The sequence below is a fragment of the Protobothrops mucrosquamatus genome, unplaced genomic scaffold, assembly GCF_001527695.2.
Source record: "Protobothrops mucrosquamatus isolate PMUCROS unplaced genomic scaffold, P.Mucros_1.0 scaffold2584, whole genome shotgun sequence".
Taxonomy (NCBI): domain Eukaryota; kingdom Metazoa; phylum Chordata; class Lepidosauria; order Squamata; family Viperidae; genus Protobothrops; species Protobothrops mucrosquamatus.
Genome location: NW_015388640.1, coordinates 360167 through 382379, shown reverse-complemented (window position 1 = coordinate 382379; position 22213 = coordinate 360167). Strand labels below are relative to the sequence as shown.

At 37.7% G+C, this 22213-nt stretch overlaps 2 protein-coding genes and 1 long non-coding RNA gene across 3 annotated transcripts in view; 2 read left to right on the top strand and 1 right to left on the bottom strand.

Annotated features, from left to right (window-relative positions):
* Positions 1-7004: 7004 nt before the first annotated feature.
* PNN (pinin, desmosome associated protein) lies at positions 7005-16012 on the bottom strand. Its single transcript, XM_015825296.1, has 9 exons — positions 15830-16012; positions 15276-15347; positions 14190-14258; positions 13076-13148; positions 12844-12938; positions 10809-10884; positions 9821-9976; positions 9601-9739; positions 7005-9274 (listed from the first exon to the last, which is right to left on the bottom strand). Exons 1-9 carry the CDS (start codon positions 15940-15942, stop codon positions 8001-8003), a joined length of 2067 nt encoding a protein of 688 aa, XP_015680782.1. The 5' UTR covers positions 15943-16012; the 3' UTR covers positions 7005-8000.
* A 1122-nt stretch (positions 16013-17134) lies between these two features.
* TRAPPC6B (trafficking protein particle complex 6B) overlaps positions 17135-22213 on the top strand; it is a gene marked incomplete in the record, with an annotated part of 10312 nt that continues 5233 nt past the window's right edge. Inside the window, 3 exon segments of the mRNA XM_015825291.1 lie at positions 17135-17440; positions 18948-19015; positions 19973-20055. Coding sequence (XP_015680777.1) covers positions 17345-17440; positions 18948-19015; positions 19973-20055 — 247 coding nt within the window.
* On the top strand, positions 21110-22213 carry LOC107295955. The gene is made up of 2 exons (XR_001549074.1): positions 21110-21172; positions 22131-22213. It is a non-coding gene; the product is annotated as an uncharacterized LOC107295955 (long non-coding RNA).

Below are 22213 nucleotides of genomic sequence, written 5' to 3'. Positions count from 1 at the left end.
CTACTTTAAGATACTGTTTGCATGTGCACTGAAACACAAACACGTTCTCCTTATGTAATGGTTCACCTTTTAATCTTAAATTATCCACACATGTCCTATTACTAGAAGCAAACAATCATAGAGTCACTTAGAATGAGTTGGGCAGCTATATACATTTTCTTAAAAAATACTTCTGAGTAAGTTTTTCTTACTTAATAATTAATCTATCTATTCCTTCCAAAATTATTTTATCATTTACTATACAGAAGTGAATATAAAAATTCTATACGTCCCTGTTAAAATGCAAGGTTTTTGAATTGTTAAAAATCAAACCAAGATAAATCACTTCAGAATTTTTTCCACCTTTAATATAATATTATAGGCTGTACAATTCAACTGAAAAACAAACTGAAATGTTTTAAGGGAAAATAAAAAACTTACAATACTGATTGCATAAATGTGCACATTCTTAAATCAATACTTTGTTGAAGCACCTTTGATTTTAGGACAGCGTCGTACAGATTATATTCATTAGCAAGGCTGTATAGACTTTTTACATCTTCTTTGTTTCCAAGTATGCACAGTTGACTTAATAGGGTTTATTTTTTTGCAAATTAAGTAACTTGCAAAAAAATGTTGCAGGATTTTTTAATAATGTTCTGACTGAAATACTAAAAAAGAAAGCTAGCCAAATATATTCTCTTTATATGCTCTATAATTTACCAATAATTAATATTCATAGAAATATAATTAAACATTACATTAACTTCTTAGCTAGTAGATACAAATACACAATTAATGCTGTTGTGGTCTGAGGTTCTATTTCTAGGGTCTGTTAACAATTTGCTATTGAATTTTATCAATTAAAATCTTTGAACACTTAATTTTTCAGGCTATGGAACTTGTTAAAAAAAAAATTACAGAGCTCCATATCATGAAGCGAAGAAAATTGGCTGAGCTTGATTTCTAATCTAATTATTTCTTTTGCCTTTAGTCTCTCCTGGAATCCCATCAAGTTCTCCTAGAACCATGAGGATATGCTACAGTTTGAAAAAAGAGTTACATTATTTATAGTCTCAGCAAATGACTTCTCTTTTTTAAAAAATCCACGTTAGAAAATGATTAATTTATCTTTCATAAAGTGGACATATTGGTAGCACTTTTCCTTAGCATTTCAAATTATAGCTTTTCAAATTAACTTCCCAAAGCTTTTCAAATAAATATATTGGTAGAGTTTTGCAATATTAATACACTGTTGAATAGATTTGGTTAAAGCAAAGATCTTTGTACTTACTTTCGCATTCTGAATCTCCACACCTTTTCTGCGCTGAAAGCACCTTAGTACTCTTTGTGTTTGTTGACAATGAAATAATTAATAGTATAAGACTAATGTCTAAAATTTTCAACATTCTTAAAAAATATTATTCCTGAAGGAATGTTTAAAAATGAGAGTCTCATGAGCAGAATAGTTTTTCAGTTCCTTTAGTTAATAGGCTGTAAAGATAAAAAGAACTGGTCAATTCATTTTCTTCTGTTCTTTAGACTCTGCTCCCATAAATGCCCTCTCAACACTATTTTGAGTCAGCTGTCCTGCTTTAATAATTAACCATGCTCAGTACATGGATTAAGGTTTTAAAACAAAAAAGTTATTCCCAAAAGTTACTTTAATTAGAGAATTCTGCTTTACCAGTATACTAATCTGAAAATGCAAATTGTGTGACTTGTACGTTATAGGAAGAAATGTTTCTAGTAAGATTAATATGTGATTTTTTTCAAAATCGTTTGAGTTCTGTAGTTGTTTGAATCTCTGTCTTTCAAGCCCTATAACTGAATTTATATTTTTGTTTTAGAGTTTGACCCTGGACCTGGGCAAATTCATTTGGACATTATTCCATGTTTGGTGGTTATTTCTGCCAATTAAGCATGAATAATAGGACTGTAGTTTCACTTTAGTACAGGAGTCAGTTTACTGAGTGGTTTCTTTTGTTTGTTAGCTATACTATAATGATGATGATGATGATGTTGGAAGGGACTTTGGAGGTCATCTAGTCCAACCCCCTGCTCAGGCAGGAAACCCTATATCATTTCAGACAAATGGCTGTGCAGTCTCTTCTTAAAAACTTCCAGTGTTGGAGCATTCACAACTTCTGGAGGCAGGTTGTTCCACTGATTAATTGTTCTAACTGTCAGAGAAATTTCTTCTTAGTTCTAGGTTGCTTCTCTCTTTGATTAGTTTCCACCCATTGCTTCTTGTCCTGCCTTCAGGTGCTTTGGAGAACAGCCCAACTCCTTCTTCTTTGTGGCAACCCCTGAGATATTGGAACACTGCTATCATGTCCCCCCTCGTCCTTCTCTTCATTAAACTAGACATACCCTATTTGAGCAACCGTTCCTTATATGTTTTAGCCTCCAGTCCCCTAATAATCTTTGTTGCTATTCTCTGTACTCTTTCTAGAGTCTCAACATCTTTTTTACATCATGGTGACCAAAACTGGATGCAGAATTCCAAGTGTGGCCTTATCAAAGCATTGTAAAGTGGTATTAACACTTCACGTGACCTTGATTCTATCCCTCTGTTAATACTACCAAGACTTAAGCATGCATGTGCATATGCATATAAACCTACCCAGACACATCTATATATTTTTAATGATAGAGGGCAGCCATACTTCCCAATTTAAATAAATTATAAAGTCAGACCATATATTTAAAAATACTTTGGCTTCAACTTGATGTGAACAAGATTACAATATACCAAGGTTTTTAAGAAAAGATTGGACAACGATTTGTCTGAAGTGGTATAGGGTTTCCTGCTTGAGCAGGGGGTTGGACTAGAAGATCTCCAAGGTTCCTTCTAACTCTGTTATTCTGTTACTAAACATTTTAAAACAGTTATTTTATTTTTCCGTTGTTTATCTACACACAGCTTATCCAGGTGACAACCAAATACTGCCAAGTCTTTAGACATAATATCTCTATTGATCCCAAGGAATTTTGATTTTATTTTAGTTAAATTTCTAGACTGTTCAATTCCAAAATGATTCATGAGATTAAAAAGCACAACCCCCCAACATTACAGAAAAAGAAGAAAAAATCACCCAAGAGTATAGATTAAAAAAGCACTCTTCCTCATTGTTCCTAATCTAACGGTGCAAGTATGCACTGTTTAATATATTTAATATAAGAATTTACCAATATCTGAAAAAAACAATCAAGACAAAAATGGCACAGTGGAATGAACCCCACAGATGAAAATATATCTCCCTTTCTCTGTGATTGTTACAGAGAAGTTTTGTTTCTTCATGCATGCTAATTTATAGAGAGTTCAGCTGATTAAATAATTGAAGAATATCATCTGCACTTTAGACATAAAATGCCACTGTTTTCCATTTCAATGCTTTATTCCCATTTTGGTTATCACCAGTTGCAAATCTTTTTCCCAGAACATGTTGAGATTAGATTATATGTTTCTTCCATAAAAGTATTATAAAATTTTGAAAGAAGGCTTTTAGATGCATCTGGAATATTCAGTTACCAATGATTCAAAAATTCAAATAATATTCAAAATCATAAACGAACCAAAAATAAAAAACTAATTTCTTAAACATGACGTCTATTTTGTCGTTCCTTGTTAGATTCCTTCGAATGACCAGTCAATGTTTCAAATTGTTTTAATACTGGACAACAAAGTAGGAATAGACGAAGGACAGATAAGAAGTTGACAGAAAGTTATCATGAGTTAACGGAAAGAGGTTCCAAGGTAACAAATCCTATTTAAATCTGACCTCTCATTAGTCAATACAGAAGTTCCAAGTGAGATTATATAGCAGGGCACTATACTGATTCCCCAAATAATGAAAGAAACAAAAGCTCTGAAGATTATATTGAAGTATCAGGTTCAAACAAATCTTAACAGGCTAATTTTCATCTCCTTCTTTTATAAAGTTAATAGCTTCATAGATCATTTTGTAGACATCATGTATCTGGGCCTCAGCAAAATCTTTACATCTCTCAGGATGCTCATCTTGAAATGGTAATTTTTATTTATTTTTTATCAAACTTTTATTTTTATCGATAATTCAAGGTGGTGAATATACCTAATACTCCTGCCTCCTCCTGTTTTCTGCATAACTCTGTGAGGTGAGTTGGGCTAAGAGAGTGACTGACCCAAGGTCACCAGCGAGTCTAAGGTGGGATTAGAACTGACAGGCTTCTGGTTGTACTCCAAAAGTGCTAGTTAATGGCTCAATTTCAGCCTTAGAGGGAAATTCTGAGTGAAGTGTCTCTGTGCTCTCTGCTGTTGAACATTTTATCAATAATTTAGATGACTGAACAGAGACAATACTTGTAGAATTTGGAGGTGATACAAAACTCAGAGGAAAGATCCAAAAAGATGTAAGGAGAACTGTTGCCTCCATACTCAGAGTGTGGCATGAAGCTTTGAGAACTTGATCCCTGAATTTGAGAGACATTTTTACCTTTGCAAAAGGCCTTTTTGTCCATCTGGAAATACGAATCATGAAATAATTCAGACAAATCAAAACACATTTATTGGGGGGGGCGGGGTCAAGTCTTTTTATAGAAACAAGTGACATATATCTTTAGTATATGTGATACATCAGAAAGCAAGTGATCAAACATAGTTTATATGTGAAGCTTAGCACACTATTAGTTCATATCTACCACCTATTCTGTAACTGGATTTGTTTTTTCTTTCCTATGTGTAAAACCTTACTTTGCTTATCATTGAGTTGCATTTTGTTGGATAGGACCCAGTGTTCAAGTCTGTCTAAATCCTTCTGAATCTTGAGCCTATCTTTTAATTAAAAGTGTTGTCTATTCCCAGATAGGTGTCATCTGCAAATTTGATGAGTTCCCCTTCTATTCCCTCATCTAAATTGTTTATGAAGATATTGAAGAGTACTGGGCCTAAGTCGGAACCTTGGGTTACCTACTGCATGCTTTCTTCCATATAGATGTAGTTACATTGAGTACTACACATTGTGTATGGTTGGTCAGTCAATTATGAATCTATCTGGTGGTGATGTTGTCTATCCCACATTTTTCTCTTACCAAGAAATAGGTTGTAGTCTACTTTCTGAAATGCCTCATGAAGTCTACACTATGTCCACAGCATTTTGCTGGTCCATTACTGTAATTTAGTCTTTGTCAAAGAACGCAATAAGGTTTGTCAGGCGTGAATTGTTTTTGACAAATCCATACAGGCTTCTAGTAATCAAAAGAGGTATAGTATCAGGGTCACATGAAGTGTTAATACTGTTTTACATTGCTTTGGTAAGACCACACTTGGAATACTGTGTCCAGTTTTGGTCACCATGATACAAAAAAGATGTTGAAACTCTAGGAGTATAGAGAAGAGCAACAAAGATGATTGGGGGGGCTGGAGGCTAAAACATATGAAGAACAGTTGGGTATGTCAAGTCTAACAAGGAGAAAGATTGGGGAGATATGATAGCAGTCTTCCAGTACTTGAGGGGCTGTCACAGAGAAGAGGGGGTTAACCTATCTCCAAAGCACCTGATAGCAGACAAGAAATGATACTGGTATGTGGAAACTTATCAAGAAGAGATCCAATCTAGAACTAAGAAATTTCCTGACAGAACAATTAACTAATGGAATGGTTTACCTCAAGAAGTTGCAGGTGCTCCATCAGTATAGATTTTTAACCAAAGATTAACAGCCAGAATGGGTCTCCTGCTTGAGCAGGGGGTTGGACTAGTAGACCTCAAGGTCCCAACTCTGTTACTCTGGCAAATTTTTGAGTTACATACTCCCTTTCTTAGTTGAGTTTGAATCTCTCTTAAAACTTGCCAGTGTATTCAACGACTTAAAAATACATTTTCTATAGCAGAGATCCGCAACCTTTTGGGCACCAAGGACCGGTTCCATGGAGAGAGGTTTTTCCACGGACCGGAGAGTGTGTGGTTTTATGTGCTGCCTGCATCTCGCGGATGGAGCTTTGCTTGTTTGTGCAGCCCAGTTGCTGGCATGCCACAGCTCGGTACTGGTCCACGGACCGGGGACCCCTGTTCTATAGTGTTTTTGCTGAAAAAGCAAAATCTCATATACCAGAAGAAATGGCCTTGGCTAAGAGTAGAAAAATATTTCCCTGAAATTAAAAAAGACACCTAGACTGCCATGTTAAAAGTGCTAATGTTGACTTTTCAAATGCCAATAATGAAGCCTAAAATTGCAGGTAACAATTCCCCCATTTGGTTTTCAAACTATTTACAGTTGGTTGACCAGATTCTTGTATATAGGTTTGAGCAGTAAATCTTCTGAATTGGAACATATGTGTGATCCTGAATCTTGGCACCCAACAGTTAAATTAATAGAAGTATGGCAGAAACTGTCAGGCGTGAAAGACTAGGGCTACTACACTTGAAGGTTCAATTTAACTGATTTATTGCTAAAATTAGTACTTAGAGCACAGGAAAAAAAGGCACAAATCTTTTGCATAGACTAGCTGAAGGTTGCGGTTTTGACACTATACATCTTGCAAATGGGTTCCCATTACTGAAATCAAGGATGAGAACAATAGCAATAAGACTTCTATACCGCTTCATAGTGCTTTACAGTCCTCTTTAAGCAGAGTCAGCATATTGCCCCCAACAATCTGGGTCTCATTTTACCAACCTCGGAAGGTTGAGCTGGTGAGAATTGAACTGCTGGTAATCAGCAGAAATAGCCTGTAATACTGCATTCCAACCAGAGATAAGCAAACTTAAGTGATAATGAAGTAGAATTAAATAATTAATGGAGTATTTTATGGGTCCTATGGCTTCTTTCTCTCCCAGCTTTTACCAAAAACTTCCTGCCACATGAACCTAAAACTGACATAATTCGCTCCTTCCTGATGGTATAGTTAAAATGTAAAAACGAAGTGTGTGTCTTGCCCCTTTGATTGATTTTAAAAGTTTTAGTAGTTTCACATTACCAGAATTTTTCTATTGAAAGATAACAAAAAAGAATGTTTAATTAAGTAGTAGAAAATACAAGCAACGTAGATAAAGTTAACTTTATTTGGACTATTACAGAACAGGCTAACAAATACACTAATTGTATAAAAAGCTTAAAAACAGAACAATACCATTCCACACCAACTATACTGCCATCTATTTGCTTTATTACAAAAAAAAGTCCAAGTTCAAGTTCCTCACTCAACACGCATTTTTAAGCACATTAGCTCCAAATGAACTATGCAATCCATTTATACTGCAATTTGAAAGGATATGGATGGCCAATAATAATCTAGCTTTACAAGATACACATGGCATTCTTCTATCATACAGCAAAACACAGAAAGGCAAGTTTTTTTTAATTAAAAAAAAAGCTACACTAAGTATCATTATCCTAGAGAAAGGCAAGGTTTATGTAATTATAGGAATCACAAAACAGAATGTTATGTGTTCAAAAAAATTATAATTAGCCTGATGTACTTATTTTGCTTTCATACATGGGTAGTTATCTTAAGAAACAATAGTAAAAGCTTGAGTCAAATTTAACTGAAAGCAGACACTTCTTCATGGGATTTGGGAATTCACTTTCTTCTTTACAATTAAATAGGAAAGGCTAATGTGCAGAATATTAAACACTCTGCATGGGGTTTGCCAATAAAAGGAGAAAGTTTTCTATGCAAGATGAAGCAGCAACAGGCTCTCACAAACCTCTGTAAAAGACATTTATTTCTACAAAAAGAGACTTTATGATACAATTGAATCACACAAATTTAACTATGTACCTTTTAAAATATACAAGAAACTTTGAAGTAGAGGATACTTAAAAAATGGAGGGGTTTCAATATTTTATTTTACACATCTGCATCTTCACATAATTTGATAAGTAACCTTTTACAAAATCATGTAAAAAGCACAATTGCCTGGTAAAGAGTCTTCAAAAGATTTTACACAGCATGCAATTAAAGCAGCCTTTTCTTCCTTATATGGACTCTCTTCACTCAAGTAATCTTCTGCTGCAAAAATTAGGGTAGGTCTCTTCTGTTAACGCCTTTTGTCTTTCCTGTCTGATTTACGGTCTCTTTCATTCCGTGAAGTCCTTTTGCCTGACCAACTACTTTCTGATATAGACCTTTTTCTGTCCGACCTTGAGCTTTTATCCTTTGATCCTTTTGCATCTCTTCTGCTACCTTTTGAAGACTTGTGACTTCTATCTACTCCTGAATTGTCCCTTCGCTTCCGTTCCAAACTCCTTCTATGCTTTCTATCTCTATTATGTCCTCGCCCCCTGCTTCGACTTCTACTCTCACTGCTGCTAGAACTACTAGTACTTTCTCGACTACTAGTACCACTGCTACTGCTGCTGCTGGAACTGCTCCGACTACTGCTTGTACCACTGCTAGAACTGCTCCCACTGCTACTACTTGTAGAACTAGTGCTACTAGTGCTACTACTAGTACTCCGACTTCGACTCTTACTGGTTTTGTTTCTTGCTCTACCCCTGCTTCTGCTCCTAATTTTGTTTTTAATTTCTACGCTTACTGCCTGCACTTGATCTGCCTGTATTTCAGGCAGCTTTTCAGACACTAGAGCTTCTTTGTCTAATTGTGGTGCTTGGTCTTGAGTGGATTCCAAAAGTGGCAAAGGCTGTGGCCAAATCACAGACTCTGACTGAGGCTGGACCTCAGCCTCCGATACTGGAATGGATTCAGGCTCCTTCTCTTCTGACTCCTCTGGTTCAGCATCAACTTCTGGCTTGCTGGGTTCCTCTTTTTCAAGGGCCACAATGAGCCCTTCCTGTTCTGGCTGAGCATTACATTCCACTTCTGGTTCAACCTCTGTGCTAATTTCATTTTCTAACGGCTCTGTACAATCTGTCTCATTGATTTCCATTACATCCTGCTCACCATCTATTGGCTGAATACCTTCACTTTCTCCCTTCGCTACCTCAACTTCCTCAGTTGGGTTATCTGTCTGCCTGTCATTCTCTTTAACTTCAGCTTCCTCTTCTACTTTAACTTCCATTTCCTCTTTTTGCTCTTCCTCTTCCTGTTCTATCTCCCCATCACTATGACTAGCACCTACCTCCTTTTCTTCCCTTACCTCTTCCATTTCTATATCATTGCTCTTATTACCTGTCTCCATCTCCTCCACCTGCTGTACCACCTTACCCACTTCCTGCTCCTTGTTCTGGTCTTCCTTCTTTTCTTCTTTCTGTACCTCCTGGTGTTCTTTTTCCTTCACAGACTGTCGTCTGGGCCTGGCTTCCATTTTATTAATTTGCTCAGCAAATTCAGTGCGCCTATTTTCAAACAGTGCTGAAGAATAGGGAAGGTATAATAAACAGCAATTAGAGTCATAGTTTGAATAAATCACTTTACGTAACAGTATCAGAGTACATAATATCAGTATCAGAGAAATGATAATCCATGTAGGAAAGTCATGAATTCCATCAGTCATCGTATGACCAGCACATTTGTTATTTTGCCACATCTACTTGCATACAGAAGTACATGTTTTAAGTTAAGATTCTATATACGTGAAAGCCAAGTTTGTAAGACATCTGTGAGAGAAAACCTATATGCAAGTAGAGGCAGCTAACAACCTACTATGGCAATACAGAAATAAAAATACAACAACATACCATTTAACTTTTTTTGGGAATCATCAAACATCTTCTGGGAAGCAGGGCACATTCTGCCAGGTATATAGAACAAATGAGGTTTTGTCTTCGTTCTTAAATATTTAATTATTTTGGCATTATGTTCATTCCATTCTTCTTGCTGGAAAAAAAATACATTTTTTTAATGTTTCTGATGTCATCCAGAAGAGAAATATGCAACAGCTACTAAATTTCCACTCACCAACTGAGCAAGTTCAACTTTTTGTTCCAATAGTCGTAGTTCTGTTTGTTTAGCACGTCTTTCCTCAAAGAGTTCTCGTCTTTCATTTTCAACCTGCTTTCTCTCTTCTTCTGCCTGCACTTCAAGCTTCTGCTCAATTTCTTGTCTTCTTTTTTGCTAAAACAGAACAGCTTAAACTTAATTCAATAGTAGCATTCTTAGTTAAGTAAGTCATCATAATGCACAAATTGAATCAATTCAATTGTTTTAAGTCAAACAAAAGTATTCTTTCCCAACATACATACTGTAGATGGGGATCTGGTTTAAGGAAATTAATACTGAAACAAAGATCATCCCCCATGTTCTGTAGTAGAACACCATAATCAAAAGTAATATAGAATTTTATAAAATATAACCTAAGATCAAATATATTTCAGAGGTTTCTTCTAATATTATGCTGATGGAGTTCAACATTTATTTTCCTGCTGTGTCTTTCTTTTGCCAGCCCTTAGAATGAACTCATAAGAAATTATATACAGAAATTCCCTTAAATAGGATGAATTATGGCATAAGAAACTGAGATCAAACATTTTCAGTAATCAGATGGAAGTAAATTCTGTTACTGGAAGCTTGTTCCAAATGACGCTACTAGCTACAATCTACAGGACTGGTTCCCTGTCACTTCTAATGACTAGCAGGAGTTTGCTCTCTCACTTCCTGCTTCGCTAAAATAAAACAGTTCAGATCTGTTATATCATGGCAAATGCATGATTGGTTTCCCTACTGCTAAAGTTAAATTTTGATGATCTCAAATCCTTGTTTGCAAATATGAAAAAATGTACCAAAATATTTTGCTTTCTCTGATAATTAAAAATGTCCTCCTAAAAGTTGTTTCAAAATAAAACATACACATGGCTGGAATTGATATGGCCGCAGAGATTATGTATTTTTCTATTACACAGAAGTACTATTTTTTTCCTGCACAATTTACTAAATGTGAAATTAATACCCTCTCAGTAGCAACTGTCGATTCTTGTTTAAACTTCTGAAGAGTACCCATCAACAGGCCAAATATACGCCGATTCCTGGCAGAATACAGAAAGAAAATATATAATTATACCACAAATATTAGTATTGTATTATGTATACATGGCAGTTTTTTTCAAAAATTTCCAAAGTCATTACAATAAATACTTATTGTAAAATACCAGGGCTATGTGGCTGAGTTGGTGGTTATAAATGTGATTATTAACTAACCAAATAAAATTATTTTTTAAAATCAGCAACCAGTAGACGTAGTTTATATAATATCAAATGCTAACCAGAAAATAGGTATTCCAGGATCGCTGCTGGTGCAGTGGTTAAATGCAGTATTGCAGGCAAACTCTGCCCACGGCTTGGAGTTCAATCCTGACAGCACTCAAAGTTGAATCAGTCTTCCATCCTTCCGAGATTGTTAAAATGAGGAGCCAGATTGTTAGGGGTGCTATGCAAATATTACTTACATCAAAAAGTGCTGTAAAGCGCTATGGGGCAGTATATAAGCCTAAATGCTCTTGCTATATCCCACAGTCTTATGTTAATACAGGTAGTCCTTGACTTACAAAGGTTCATTTATAGTGACCATTCAAAGTTACGGCATTGAAAAAAGTAACGTATGATCATTTTTCACACTTATGACCATTGCAGCATCCCCACGATCACATGGTTTAGATTCGGCTACTTGACAACTGACTCACATTTTGACGGTTAGTGTCCTGGAGTCATGTGATCTCCTTTTGCAACCTTCTGACAAGCAAAGTCAATGGGGAAATCAGATTCAATTAACAGTTGTATTATTAATTTAAGAACTGCAGTGATTCACTTAACAAATGTGGCGAGAAAAGTTGTAAAATGGGGCAAAAGTCACTTAACAAATTTCTCACTTAGCAACCTAAATTTTGGGCTCAATTGTTGAGGACTACCTGTACATTTTAATTAAATATTGCAGTATTTTTCACTCCGAAACTGGATTGGCTCATTGTTTTTGATGTAATAGATTTTTGGGGGAACTGATAATATCTTTGCAGATTTCCCATTCTCTCTGTAATGCCCTATTTCTTCCCTAAAAGCAGCTTCTGACAGGTGAATACCATATCCAAACCCCTTCTGTCTAAAGCCAAAAGAAAAATATAGCTGTAAGCTACAAAAAGAAATAATAAAATTGCCTCTTTCTTTTCTGCCAGCAGAAGTGCACAGAGCAGTTCTATTTGGTAGCAATCCTGTTCACAGAATAAAAAGTTCTGAATCCAACTCACTAAGTAAAAAAACAACAACCTGATTTTAACATCCTGGTTAAATTATTTTTTCATAACATAAATTGATTAGATGGATATTCATTACATGGCATTTGTCTCTGAAAATCATAATGTTTAAAATATGGCATCTACACGTTTAATTCGTATAAAATACCAGGATCCAAAAATGTGTATACTGTAAGATATAACTAACTGCTAAATGTAATGATAAAATGTAAGATGATGGTATTCACCTTTACAGCCGGAATAATTCAAGGCCTATCTATTTAAATGTCTGCTTCTTCCACAATGTACCTATCCATTGAAATTTGTAGAAAAGGCCCTTCTTAAGAGACATTAGCAGTAAAATGTGATAGGACAAACTCATACCTAACTCAGAAACATACATTTTAGAAGCATTTTGTAAAATATCTCCATTCTCAGTTCAGATCAAGCTGAGATGAAACAAATAGCAAAAATGTCCATTCCTAATATCAAATATATTTGATATTTGGAATGTTGGTGGGTACCAAATGTTATTTTGGCTTATGTATGATCAGGTATTCTGTGGCTCTGCTTGTTGGAAAGACTGTTATAGGTGATCTAGTAAACAACAGCGTCAGCTAAATTGCTTAATATAATTCACAGCACAGAATACTGTCAGCATTTCTTACCAACTTATCCTACCATTCTTCAAAGTGAGATTGCTTTTGTTTCTTGCTGCTGGAATTGGGAAAATTTAAAATCACATGAAAAATCATGCAATACCTTTGTTTCCCCTTTTCATCCATAGTTTGATCTTGAATAAGGTCTCGGCGTGTTCGCTCTTTGGAGGTAGCAACAACAGAGGACTGCAACGCTGGCTGCAGAAATAGATCACAGCTAAGTTAATAGAAACCCATTTATTAAACTTATATGCTGCCCATCTTGCCAAAGGCAACCCTTGCATTTTACATTTCTCTATTCTTAAGCCCCCAATAATATTACAAATATATTTTACTTTTTTAACATCATCATCCTCTGCGTCGCTTTCATGGCGTGATTCTCTCCTTGTCCGACGTTCACCAGCCAATCTAAATGTAATACAAAGTGTCAGAAGCAAGCAATATAATTGAGATAATCAAACTTTTGGACTTATGCAGAATTCCAGAACTTGGCATTAGCGTATAGTTTCTTTTATTAAACTGCATTGTGGAAGGAATGTTTTTAAAACAAATATTTGTATGCTCACTTCTGATAGATACCTAGTAATGACGGATGCTGCACTACAGATAATCCTCATCTCACAACTGTTCGTTTAAGAACTGTCTGGAGTTAGATTGGTACTTTACAGTCCATGAAGCACTTTCAGCTGTCACAAATGTTGCAAACTCCACACACATATCTATAATCATATTTTTGATTTTGTCACCTGGCAATTGGCTCACATTTACCATTGGTTGCAGCATCTGTAGTCACTTTATCACAATGTGTGATCTTTTTGCTGGTTTTTAGCAAAAAATATCCATTAGAGAAAATGAATTTCTTTAAGCATTGTGTGATTTGCTTAATAATCAACATAAAATGATTGATCTGGCAAAATTGGGGTGCTCCAGGTTCCTTCAATTAAACAATGCGATCTACCAGGACTCAGGAAGCACACCTTCTCAGCAGCAATACCTGCTCTGTGGAATGGGTTTTCCCCCAACAGCCCCTACTCTCTTAGTATTTTAAAGGGCCCTGAAGACCTGGCTCTTTGTCCAGGCATTTGGCATGTATGACGAACCCCCTTTTCTTCTTTTGAGCCCCTCTTTTTTCTTTTTCTTTGTTCTTATCAGAGAGGTTTGCAGTCTTTAAAAAAATAAAATAAAATAAAATATTTTTAAACTGCCTAGAATTGATGGGAGTCTGGCAGGATATAAATACCGATACTTGGCTAGCTTGATGTGATGTGCAAACCTGCCAAATGAGGCTACACACTGTGTGTAAACTAATCACTGTGGCATATTCTACAGTACATAGCCTATGCATCTTGGCAGAAAATTAACCAAAATGTAGCAAACAAATACACTGAATACGGTAAGATATGAAAATAATTTGATTCTTCAATCTAAGTGTAAGTATTCTCTGCTCACCTATTCGTCGACCCTTCTAGATCCCTCTGTTTGGCTGGGGGTCCTCCGCCGCTATCCGAGAATCCACGCCTAACATAAAACAGCAAATTAGCTTTCTCTAAACAAATGCATACATTCAGAAACATATAATGTTCTATGAAGATGTATGCAGTATTTAAAAAATAGCCAACTATTAGTTTCTTCATGAAAGGTGAAACAGAAATGCAACAAGTGAATCTATTAGTATTAAGCAAGAAAATCCAAGAAACATTTTTCTATGTAAAATAAATAAAACTTATAATTGGTAGAGTAGTAACTACACACAAGCACACACATATATATTTACTAAAGCCTTAGGATTCTAAAGCTTCTGACTCTATCCCTATTGTGGGCATCATGGGAGTAGACTACAGTAGCATAATAAGTTTGAATTTCACAGATTTTTTAAAGAAAATTTATTATCTGCCTACCAGCTCACAGTGACTCTAGGCCAGTGTTTCTCAACCTTGACAATTTTAAGGCATGTGGACTTCAACTCCCAGAATTCCACAGCCAGCAATGCTGGCTGTGGAATTCTGGGAGCTGAAGTCCACATGCCTTAAAATTGTCAAGGTTGAGAAACACTGCTCTAGGCAGCTTACAAGCAATGATCATCCTTGATTGTTTGCTTGTCTACTCTAAAATTATAATAGAAGCCTACAGATCAGCTGAAGTCATTTCTGCACTGGATTTTCTGCAGTGTCTTGTATAATTCCAGTTATGCTAATCCAAAGTGCAGTTGATTATAGCTTTCCCCCCCCCAAACTTACAATAAATAAGCCTTTTTAGGGAGAAGGTGAACTATTCCCAACCAATATTTTCAGGGCAGCAGTAGTCGTCCAAAGGATGAGCCTCCCAAACAATAAAACAGTGGTCGCTTTAAGGCGTAACACTGCTTGCCACCCAGCACACAGTGACGACCATCAGATCACAAACACGTACCGTACTTGGCGCTCGTTTAAAACTGCTAAGTCAGGCTTTAAGTTTGACTAGCCTTAAATATATACCGATACATCAGTTAAAACGGAAGCTGAATTTTCACACAGCAGAAGATTTGCGGACACTCACCTCAGCAATAGGCTTCCGCGCCCCCTACCTCCACCAGGGCCTGTGATGGCCAACAATCTACCTTGAGCGGGCCTAGAAGGGAGGAGACACACAATGAAATCAGGATCGCCAGGAGGATGAAGGAAGTACAGGAAAGGAACATCCGCCTCTCAAGAGCAACGCCGGGGGCCTCGTGTTTGCAGGGCGCTGCCGCGTTTCCCAGCTCATGCCGGCACCATTAACCGACGCACCGCCAAGCTGCCCTCTAAGCAAAATTCCTCCGTCCTTCCGGGTCCTTCCACTCCCTTTTGGCCCTCTGGTCACTTCCATCCGGGCGCGGGAAAGAAAAAAATCGGTGGGAACGCTCACCGCGGGCCTCTTCTATGGAAGGCGGCGCCCGATCTGCTTCGATTAGTAACGGGTAGCAAGTGCAAGCCACCTATACACCCCGGATTGGGTTTTGAAGGGAAGGCGCAAACAAGGCCTCGCGGTCAGAAGTCAACCGCAAAGCAGCCCTTAAGCAAGCACGCCTCTTCCAAACCCCACGACCCTTCTTCCCCCCGCTAGGGGCTTACCGCACATCGTTGGGGTCCCGCCCCGTGAGTTTGCGGATATTCTCATCGACGTGCTTGAGGCTTTCCTTGGCTTTCTCCAGCTGTTCTTGTAGAGCCCGCACGGCTACCGCCATGCTTGCCGCCACAACCGCGGCCTAGCCAACCGGAACCCAACGGAAAGCACGATTAAGTTAAGGGGGGGGCCAAGGAGATAGCCGAGCTTCACGTAACGTGGCTCCAAGAAACTCACCAATGAGAACTCGACGTTTGGAGTGATACCTTTTTTACCCAAGAGCTATTCGTAACCTCTAGCGAAGGGCCAACCTATGAGCTTGAGTGGCATTGCATTACTCCAATCAGTGATCAAGTTCTTAACCAATGAAGAACTGACATTAACGACGCGACGTTACTTGCAGCCACTTCATCGCTTTGCTTCTGTAATCCTGCCAATAGCCAAGTGCCTGAGTAGAGTGATATCTTTACAGCCAATCAAATGACACTTACCTTTCAGCACAACCAATCAGTGATCGGCGAAAATGTGAATGCCCTTTTTCCACGCTAGGATAATCCCTACTGAAGTTCGCGCGCCTCTCTTGGCTTTCGGTAGTTTGAGAGGAGACGGTTTCCTCTGTTCGCGATTTGAATTTCAAAGCATATACCGCAATAAAGAGCGTTTTTATTTACGTCTAGACGGAATTAAGTGTCAGGGACTTCACGTTGCTATCTTTGTATTTTATTTATAGTTTGCGGTATTATGCTTTTGTTTGTGCTACGTTTGATTGTTTCGTAGGTGAGCCGCCGTTTTGATTGTGGCAGCATAGGGATGTAAAATACTTTTTTTTGGCTGCTTTCAAGCCAGCCTCGACTCTTGGCGATTGCCCGACAATGTTCCTATGGTTTTCTTGGAAAGATTTTGGAAGTGGTTTTCCCTTGCCTTCCCCCCCCCCCCCCCAAGAGCTGAGATTGACTGGCCAAGGTCATGCAGCTGGCTTTGTGCCCAAAGGAAGGACTAAAAGTCTTGGCTTCTAGTCAATTACGAACCATTGATCCACAGCACTATAATTAATATATTTCTCTTACGGTTCTTTTTTTTCTTTCCTGCAAGAAAATTACCCGTTATTGCGAAACGAACCCAGCGCGTGTTCCGCAAACGTTTTAATACTACCCTTTGCCTATTAGCGCATTTGCTAGAAATGCAGTGTTTCTCAACCTTGACAATTTTAAGGCATGTGGACTTCAACTCCCAGAATTCCACAGCCAGCAATGCTGGCTGTGGAATTCTGGGAGTTGAAGTCCACATGCCTTAAAATTGTCAAGGTTGAGAAACACTGTGCTAGAAGAACGCCCTACACTACAGTATCCACCGGTTGCGGTAACTAACCGAGGCCGGAGCGTCCGGAAGCTCCGCCCCGGCGCTGACGCCGGTTGCCTTGTTACGCCGCCTCGGATCTTAACGAAGAGGTCCGGGGGTTGGTTTGCATTGCGTCGGGGTGAGCTGGGGCTTTCGGTCCCTTTTCTAGGTGGGAGCTGCTCGGCATGAATAAGTCGGAGATGGCGGACGAAGCTCTCTTCCTCTTGTTGCACAACGAAATGGTGTCCGGGCTGTACCGCGCCGCCGAGCAAGGCGATGGGGTGAGTGCGAGTTTCCAGCCCGACGCTTCTCGCGCGTTCGGAAAAAGAGGGGAGCCCTTTGGGATTCTGGTTGGAGAGTAGCTGCTCCCACTCCCACTCCTCCTCCCCCTCTCCCTGAGGACCAAGCGGGGCTTCCGATTTCCAGGCAGCTCTTTAGGCTGAGGAAGCGGTGCGCCCCTTTGGGGATCGTGCGGAGGCCCTGTCCGGAGTTTCTTCCAGGAATCAGTGGCTGAACAGGTAACTTAGACGGCGGGCTCGGCGGGCTTTTTGGACAAATCCTAGCAGGCGGGTGGGGAGCGCTGGATTCATACGCTTCGCTTCCGGTTGTCGGCTGTGGAGGCTCTGGGTAACACGGAATACTAGCGGGAGGGATGATTTGAAGAGAACGGAAAGGCCTTGTCCAGGGGTAGGCAACCTCGGCTCTTTTATGACTCGTGGACTTCAACTCCCAGAATTCCTGAATCAGCTATACTGACTCAGGAATTCTGGGAGTTGAAGTCCACGAGTCATAAAAGAGCCGAGGTTGCCTACCCCTGGCCTTGTCACTTACTTTAGCGTAGGAAATAGTCTGGTTCATTTTTTAAAAAATTAATGTCCAACCTTACTTTTCTAATGGTCAGCGTATGGTTTTATTTTTACCGACCTGATTACAGGTAGTTCTTGACTTATGACCACAATTGAGCCCAAAATTTCTGTCGCTAAGCAAGACAGTTAACTAAGTTGTTGTGCCTCATTTTGTGTCCTTTCCTGACACCCTTGTTAAGTGAACCACCGCAGTTAAGTTGGTAACCGGGGTTGTTAAGTGAATCTGGCTTCCCCGTTGACTTGGCTTGACAGAAAAAGTTGATCAAATGACCCCAGGACGCTGCAACCGTCATAAATATGAGTTAGTTGCCAAGCATCTCAATTTTGATCACGTGACCATAGGGATGCAGCAATAATAAGTGTGAGAACCGGTCATAAGTCACTTTTTCCAGTGCTGTTGTAACTTTGAACAGTCACTAAATGAACTGTTGTAAGTGAAGGACTGCCTATATTTAATTCTGAAGTTCCTTTAATGCACCATGCCTGCTTTTTTTTTGAGAGAGAGTAGATTCTGTCACTTGAATGAATGACAAAAATTGCCCATTTGGAGGAGTTGTAAATCCCTACTCCTGCCATAGGGAGAGGCAAAGCCTGATAGAGTTGACTTCTCATGAAAAGCTGACAGGATCTTGTTTGTCTTCCTAATGGAATTGACTTTGTTATTCAATGAAGTGGCTTTGGGTACTCACCTTCCCCCCCATTTTATTGACAGTAGCAGCCTTTCAGATGCCACGTGACTATTTTTTGGGGGTACAAACACTAACAATTGTCCCTTATTAGCACAATACAGTAAAAGGATAACACAAGTAATGTTTATCTCAGATGCACTGCTCTTGCATGACAAAGAGAATAAAAAGAATCATTTAAAACCATTTAAAAATAGAGTGTTTGCAACTGCAAGGTTCTCTTTTTGTAATTATAGGAAAATGGACGTTGTATTACAAAATTGGAAAACATGGGGTTTAGAGTAGGACAAGGATTAATAGAAAGGTGAGTGCAATGTTTATTTTCTCTTTTGACTATTTTCTTTCTTTTACAATGGGGTTGTGCAATCTGTGGTGCCAGGGTCAAATGCAGTTTCCCCAACCCCTTTTTGTAGTCCTTGAACCACCTTGAACTAAAAACTGAACTGTTTTTATCTATTCAGAATGAGAAATAGCTGAAATTGTAGTGCAATGCCTAAGATAGGTGTGTTACACTAAACTTTTGGGGCTCTTGCTGACATTACCCAGTTTGTAGACCTTTGAGCTTCTAAAATTATTAAGTATGGCCATTAGCCATGGCCTCCTTATTTTAAAGGACCAAGGTTGGTAAAATACTAAAGCTAGATCTTATATTGCCAGTTAGGAAGAAAGTGATTTGGACTGGAGCAATGAAGGGAAGTATTACTGTGATATATGTTCTCTTAATTCCATATTTTAATTTTATGGATGGTTCTCATTGCTCTTAATATAAGCGTCTCTACATTTTTCAAGCTAGATTCCTTTTGTCTTTAAATATATATATTTTTTTCATTCATACTGTATTATATATTCAAACACAGTGTTTTTATTACCGTAGGATACATGTTGTTATATTTTATAATTAATGTTAAAGAAATTTAAAAAATGAAAAATAGCTCACATTGCTTTAATTTAACTTTAAGAGAAAAAGTTGGTAAATAATATGCAAAAAGTAATTGCATATTGTATGTATTATAATATAATTTAGTGGTTGCAATAGCAATGAAGCTGCATTTTTTCAATGTAGCCCCTGAGTTTTCTATATTCTGCATGCAAAGTATATATTCAGTCACTTTCGTCATCTATCTCCTGTTATAAAATCAGTTGGCGTATTTTAGATTTGATTGGGTTGTGCACATTTTTTAAACTGATTGTAAACAGTTAAGTGTATTACCCTGTGTGAAGGTGATTAAATGCTGCTGCTATTTGGGTTGCTTTCTCTTAGGTTCACAAAAGATACTGCCCGATTCAAAGATGAATTAGATATAATGAAGTTTATCTGCAAAGATTTTTGGACTACTGTATTTANCAGGAGATTTGTGGTTGTAATTTTATTTGCTCTAGTAGACATAACTTGGGGAGTCTATCAGTCTCCATTTCATTGACTTTGCACCAGTAGTTATAAGCTCTAATTTTGGATAGAGCATGAATTGTATGAATTCCCAATTCAGCTCTAACTGCTGCAGCAGATGTTCTTGGATCTACACCCAGAATACATCTCAAATGCTTGGACTGTGTTTGTTCTAAGACTGTGGTTGAGTAGAGACCCCAAACTTCTGCTCCATACAAGAGCATAGTGGTAACCTTAGCTTTATATACCTTAATTAATGGGGCTAAGGACCCTGGGTAACTATGGTTTTTTAGTTTGCAACAGTCATAAATATGAGTTAGTTGCCAAGCATCTCAATTTTGATCACGTGACCATAGGGATGCAGCAATAATAAGTGTGAGAACCGGTCATAAGTCACTTTTTTCAGTGCTGTTGTAACTTTGAACAGTCGCTAAATGAACTGTTGTAAGTGAAGGACTGCCTATATATTTAATTCTGAAGTTCCTTTAATGCACCATGCCTGCTTTTTTTTTGAGAGAGAGAGTAGATTCTGTCACTTGAATGAATGATAAAAATTGCCCATTTGGAGGAGTTGTAAATCCCTACTCCTGCCACATCCTGTTGGATGATTTATAGGGAGAGGCAAAGCCTGATAGAGTTGACTTCTCATGAAAAGCTGACAGGGTCTTGTTTCTCATCCTAATGGAATTGACTTTGCTATTCAATGAAGTGGCTTTGGATACTCACCTTCCCCCCCCCCATTTTATTGACAGTAGAAGCCTTTCAGATGCCACATGACTATTTTTTTGGGGGGTACAAACACTATCAATTGTCCCTTATTAGCACAATACAGTAAAAGGATAACACAAGCAATGTTTATCTCAGATGCACTGCTCTTGCATGACAAAGTCACAATTGCTTTCATTTTGATTCTACTTTAAAATAGTTAAGAGAATAAAAAGAATCATTTAAAACCATTTAAAAATAGAGTATTTGCAACTGCAATGTTCTCTTTTTGTAATTATAGGAAAATGGACGTTGTATTACAAAATTGGAAAACATGGGGTTTAGAGTAGGACAAGGATTAATAGAAAGGTGAGTACAATGCTTATTTTCTCTTTTGACTTTTTTCTTTCTTTTACAATGGTGTTGTGTAATCTGTGGTGCCAGGGTCAAATGCAATTTCCCCAACCCCTTTTTGTAGTCCTTGAACCACCTTGAACTAAAAACTGAACTGTTTTTATCTATTCAGAATGAGAAATAGCTGAAATTGTAGTGCAATGCCTAAGATAGGTGTGTTACACTAAACTTTTGGGGCTCTTGCTGACATTACCCAGTTTGTAGACCTTTGAGCTTCTAAAATTATTAAGTATGGCCATTAGCCATGGCCTCCTTATTTTAAAGGACCAAGGTTGGTAAAATACTAAAGCTAGATCTTATATTGCCAGTTAAGAAGAAAGTGATTTGGACTGGAGCAATGAAGGGAAGTATTACTGTGATATATGTTCTCTTAATTCCATATTTTAATTTTATGGATGGTTCTCATTGCTCTTAATATAAGCGTCTCTACATTTTTCAAGCTAGATTCCTTTTGTCTTTAAAAATATATATTTTTTTCATTCATACTGTATTATATATTCAAACACAGTGTTTTTATTACTGTAGGATACATGTTGTTATATTTTATAATTAATGTTAAAGAAATTTAAAAAATGAAAAATAGCTCACATTGCTTTAATTTAACTTTAAGAGAAAAAGTTGGTAAATAATATGCAAAAAGTAATTGCATATTGTATGTATTATAATATAATTTAGTGGTTGCAATAGCAATGAAGCTGCATTTTTTCAATGTAGCCCCTGGAGTTTTCTATATTCTGCATGCAAAGTATATATTCAGTCACTTTCGTCATCTATCTCCTGTTATAAAATCAGTTGGTGTATTTTAGATTTGATTGGGTTGTGCACATTTTTTAAACTGATTGTAAACAGTTAAGTGTATTACCCTGTGTGAAGGTGATTAAATGCTGCTGCTATTTGGGTTGCTTTCTCTTAGGTTCACAAAAGATACTGCCCGATTCAAAGATGAATTAGATATAATGAAGTTTATCTGCAAAGATTTTTGGACTACTGTATTTA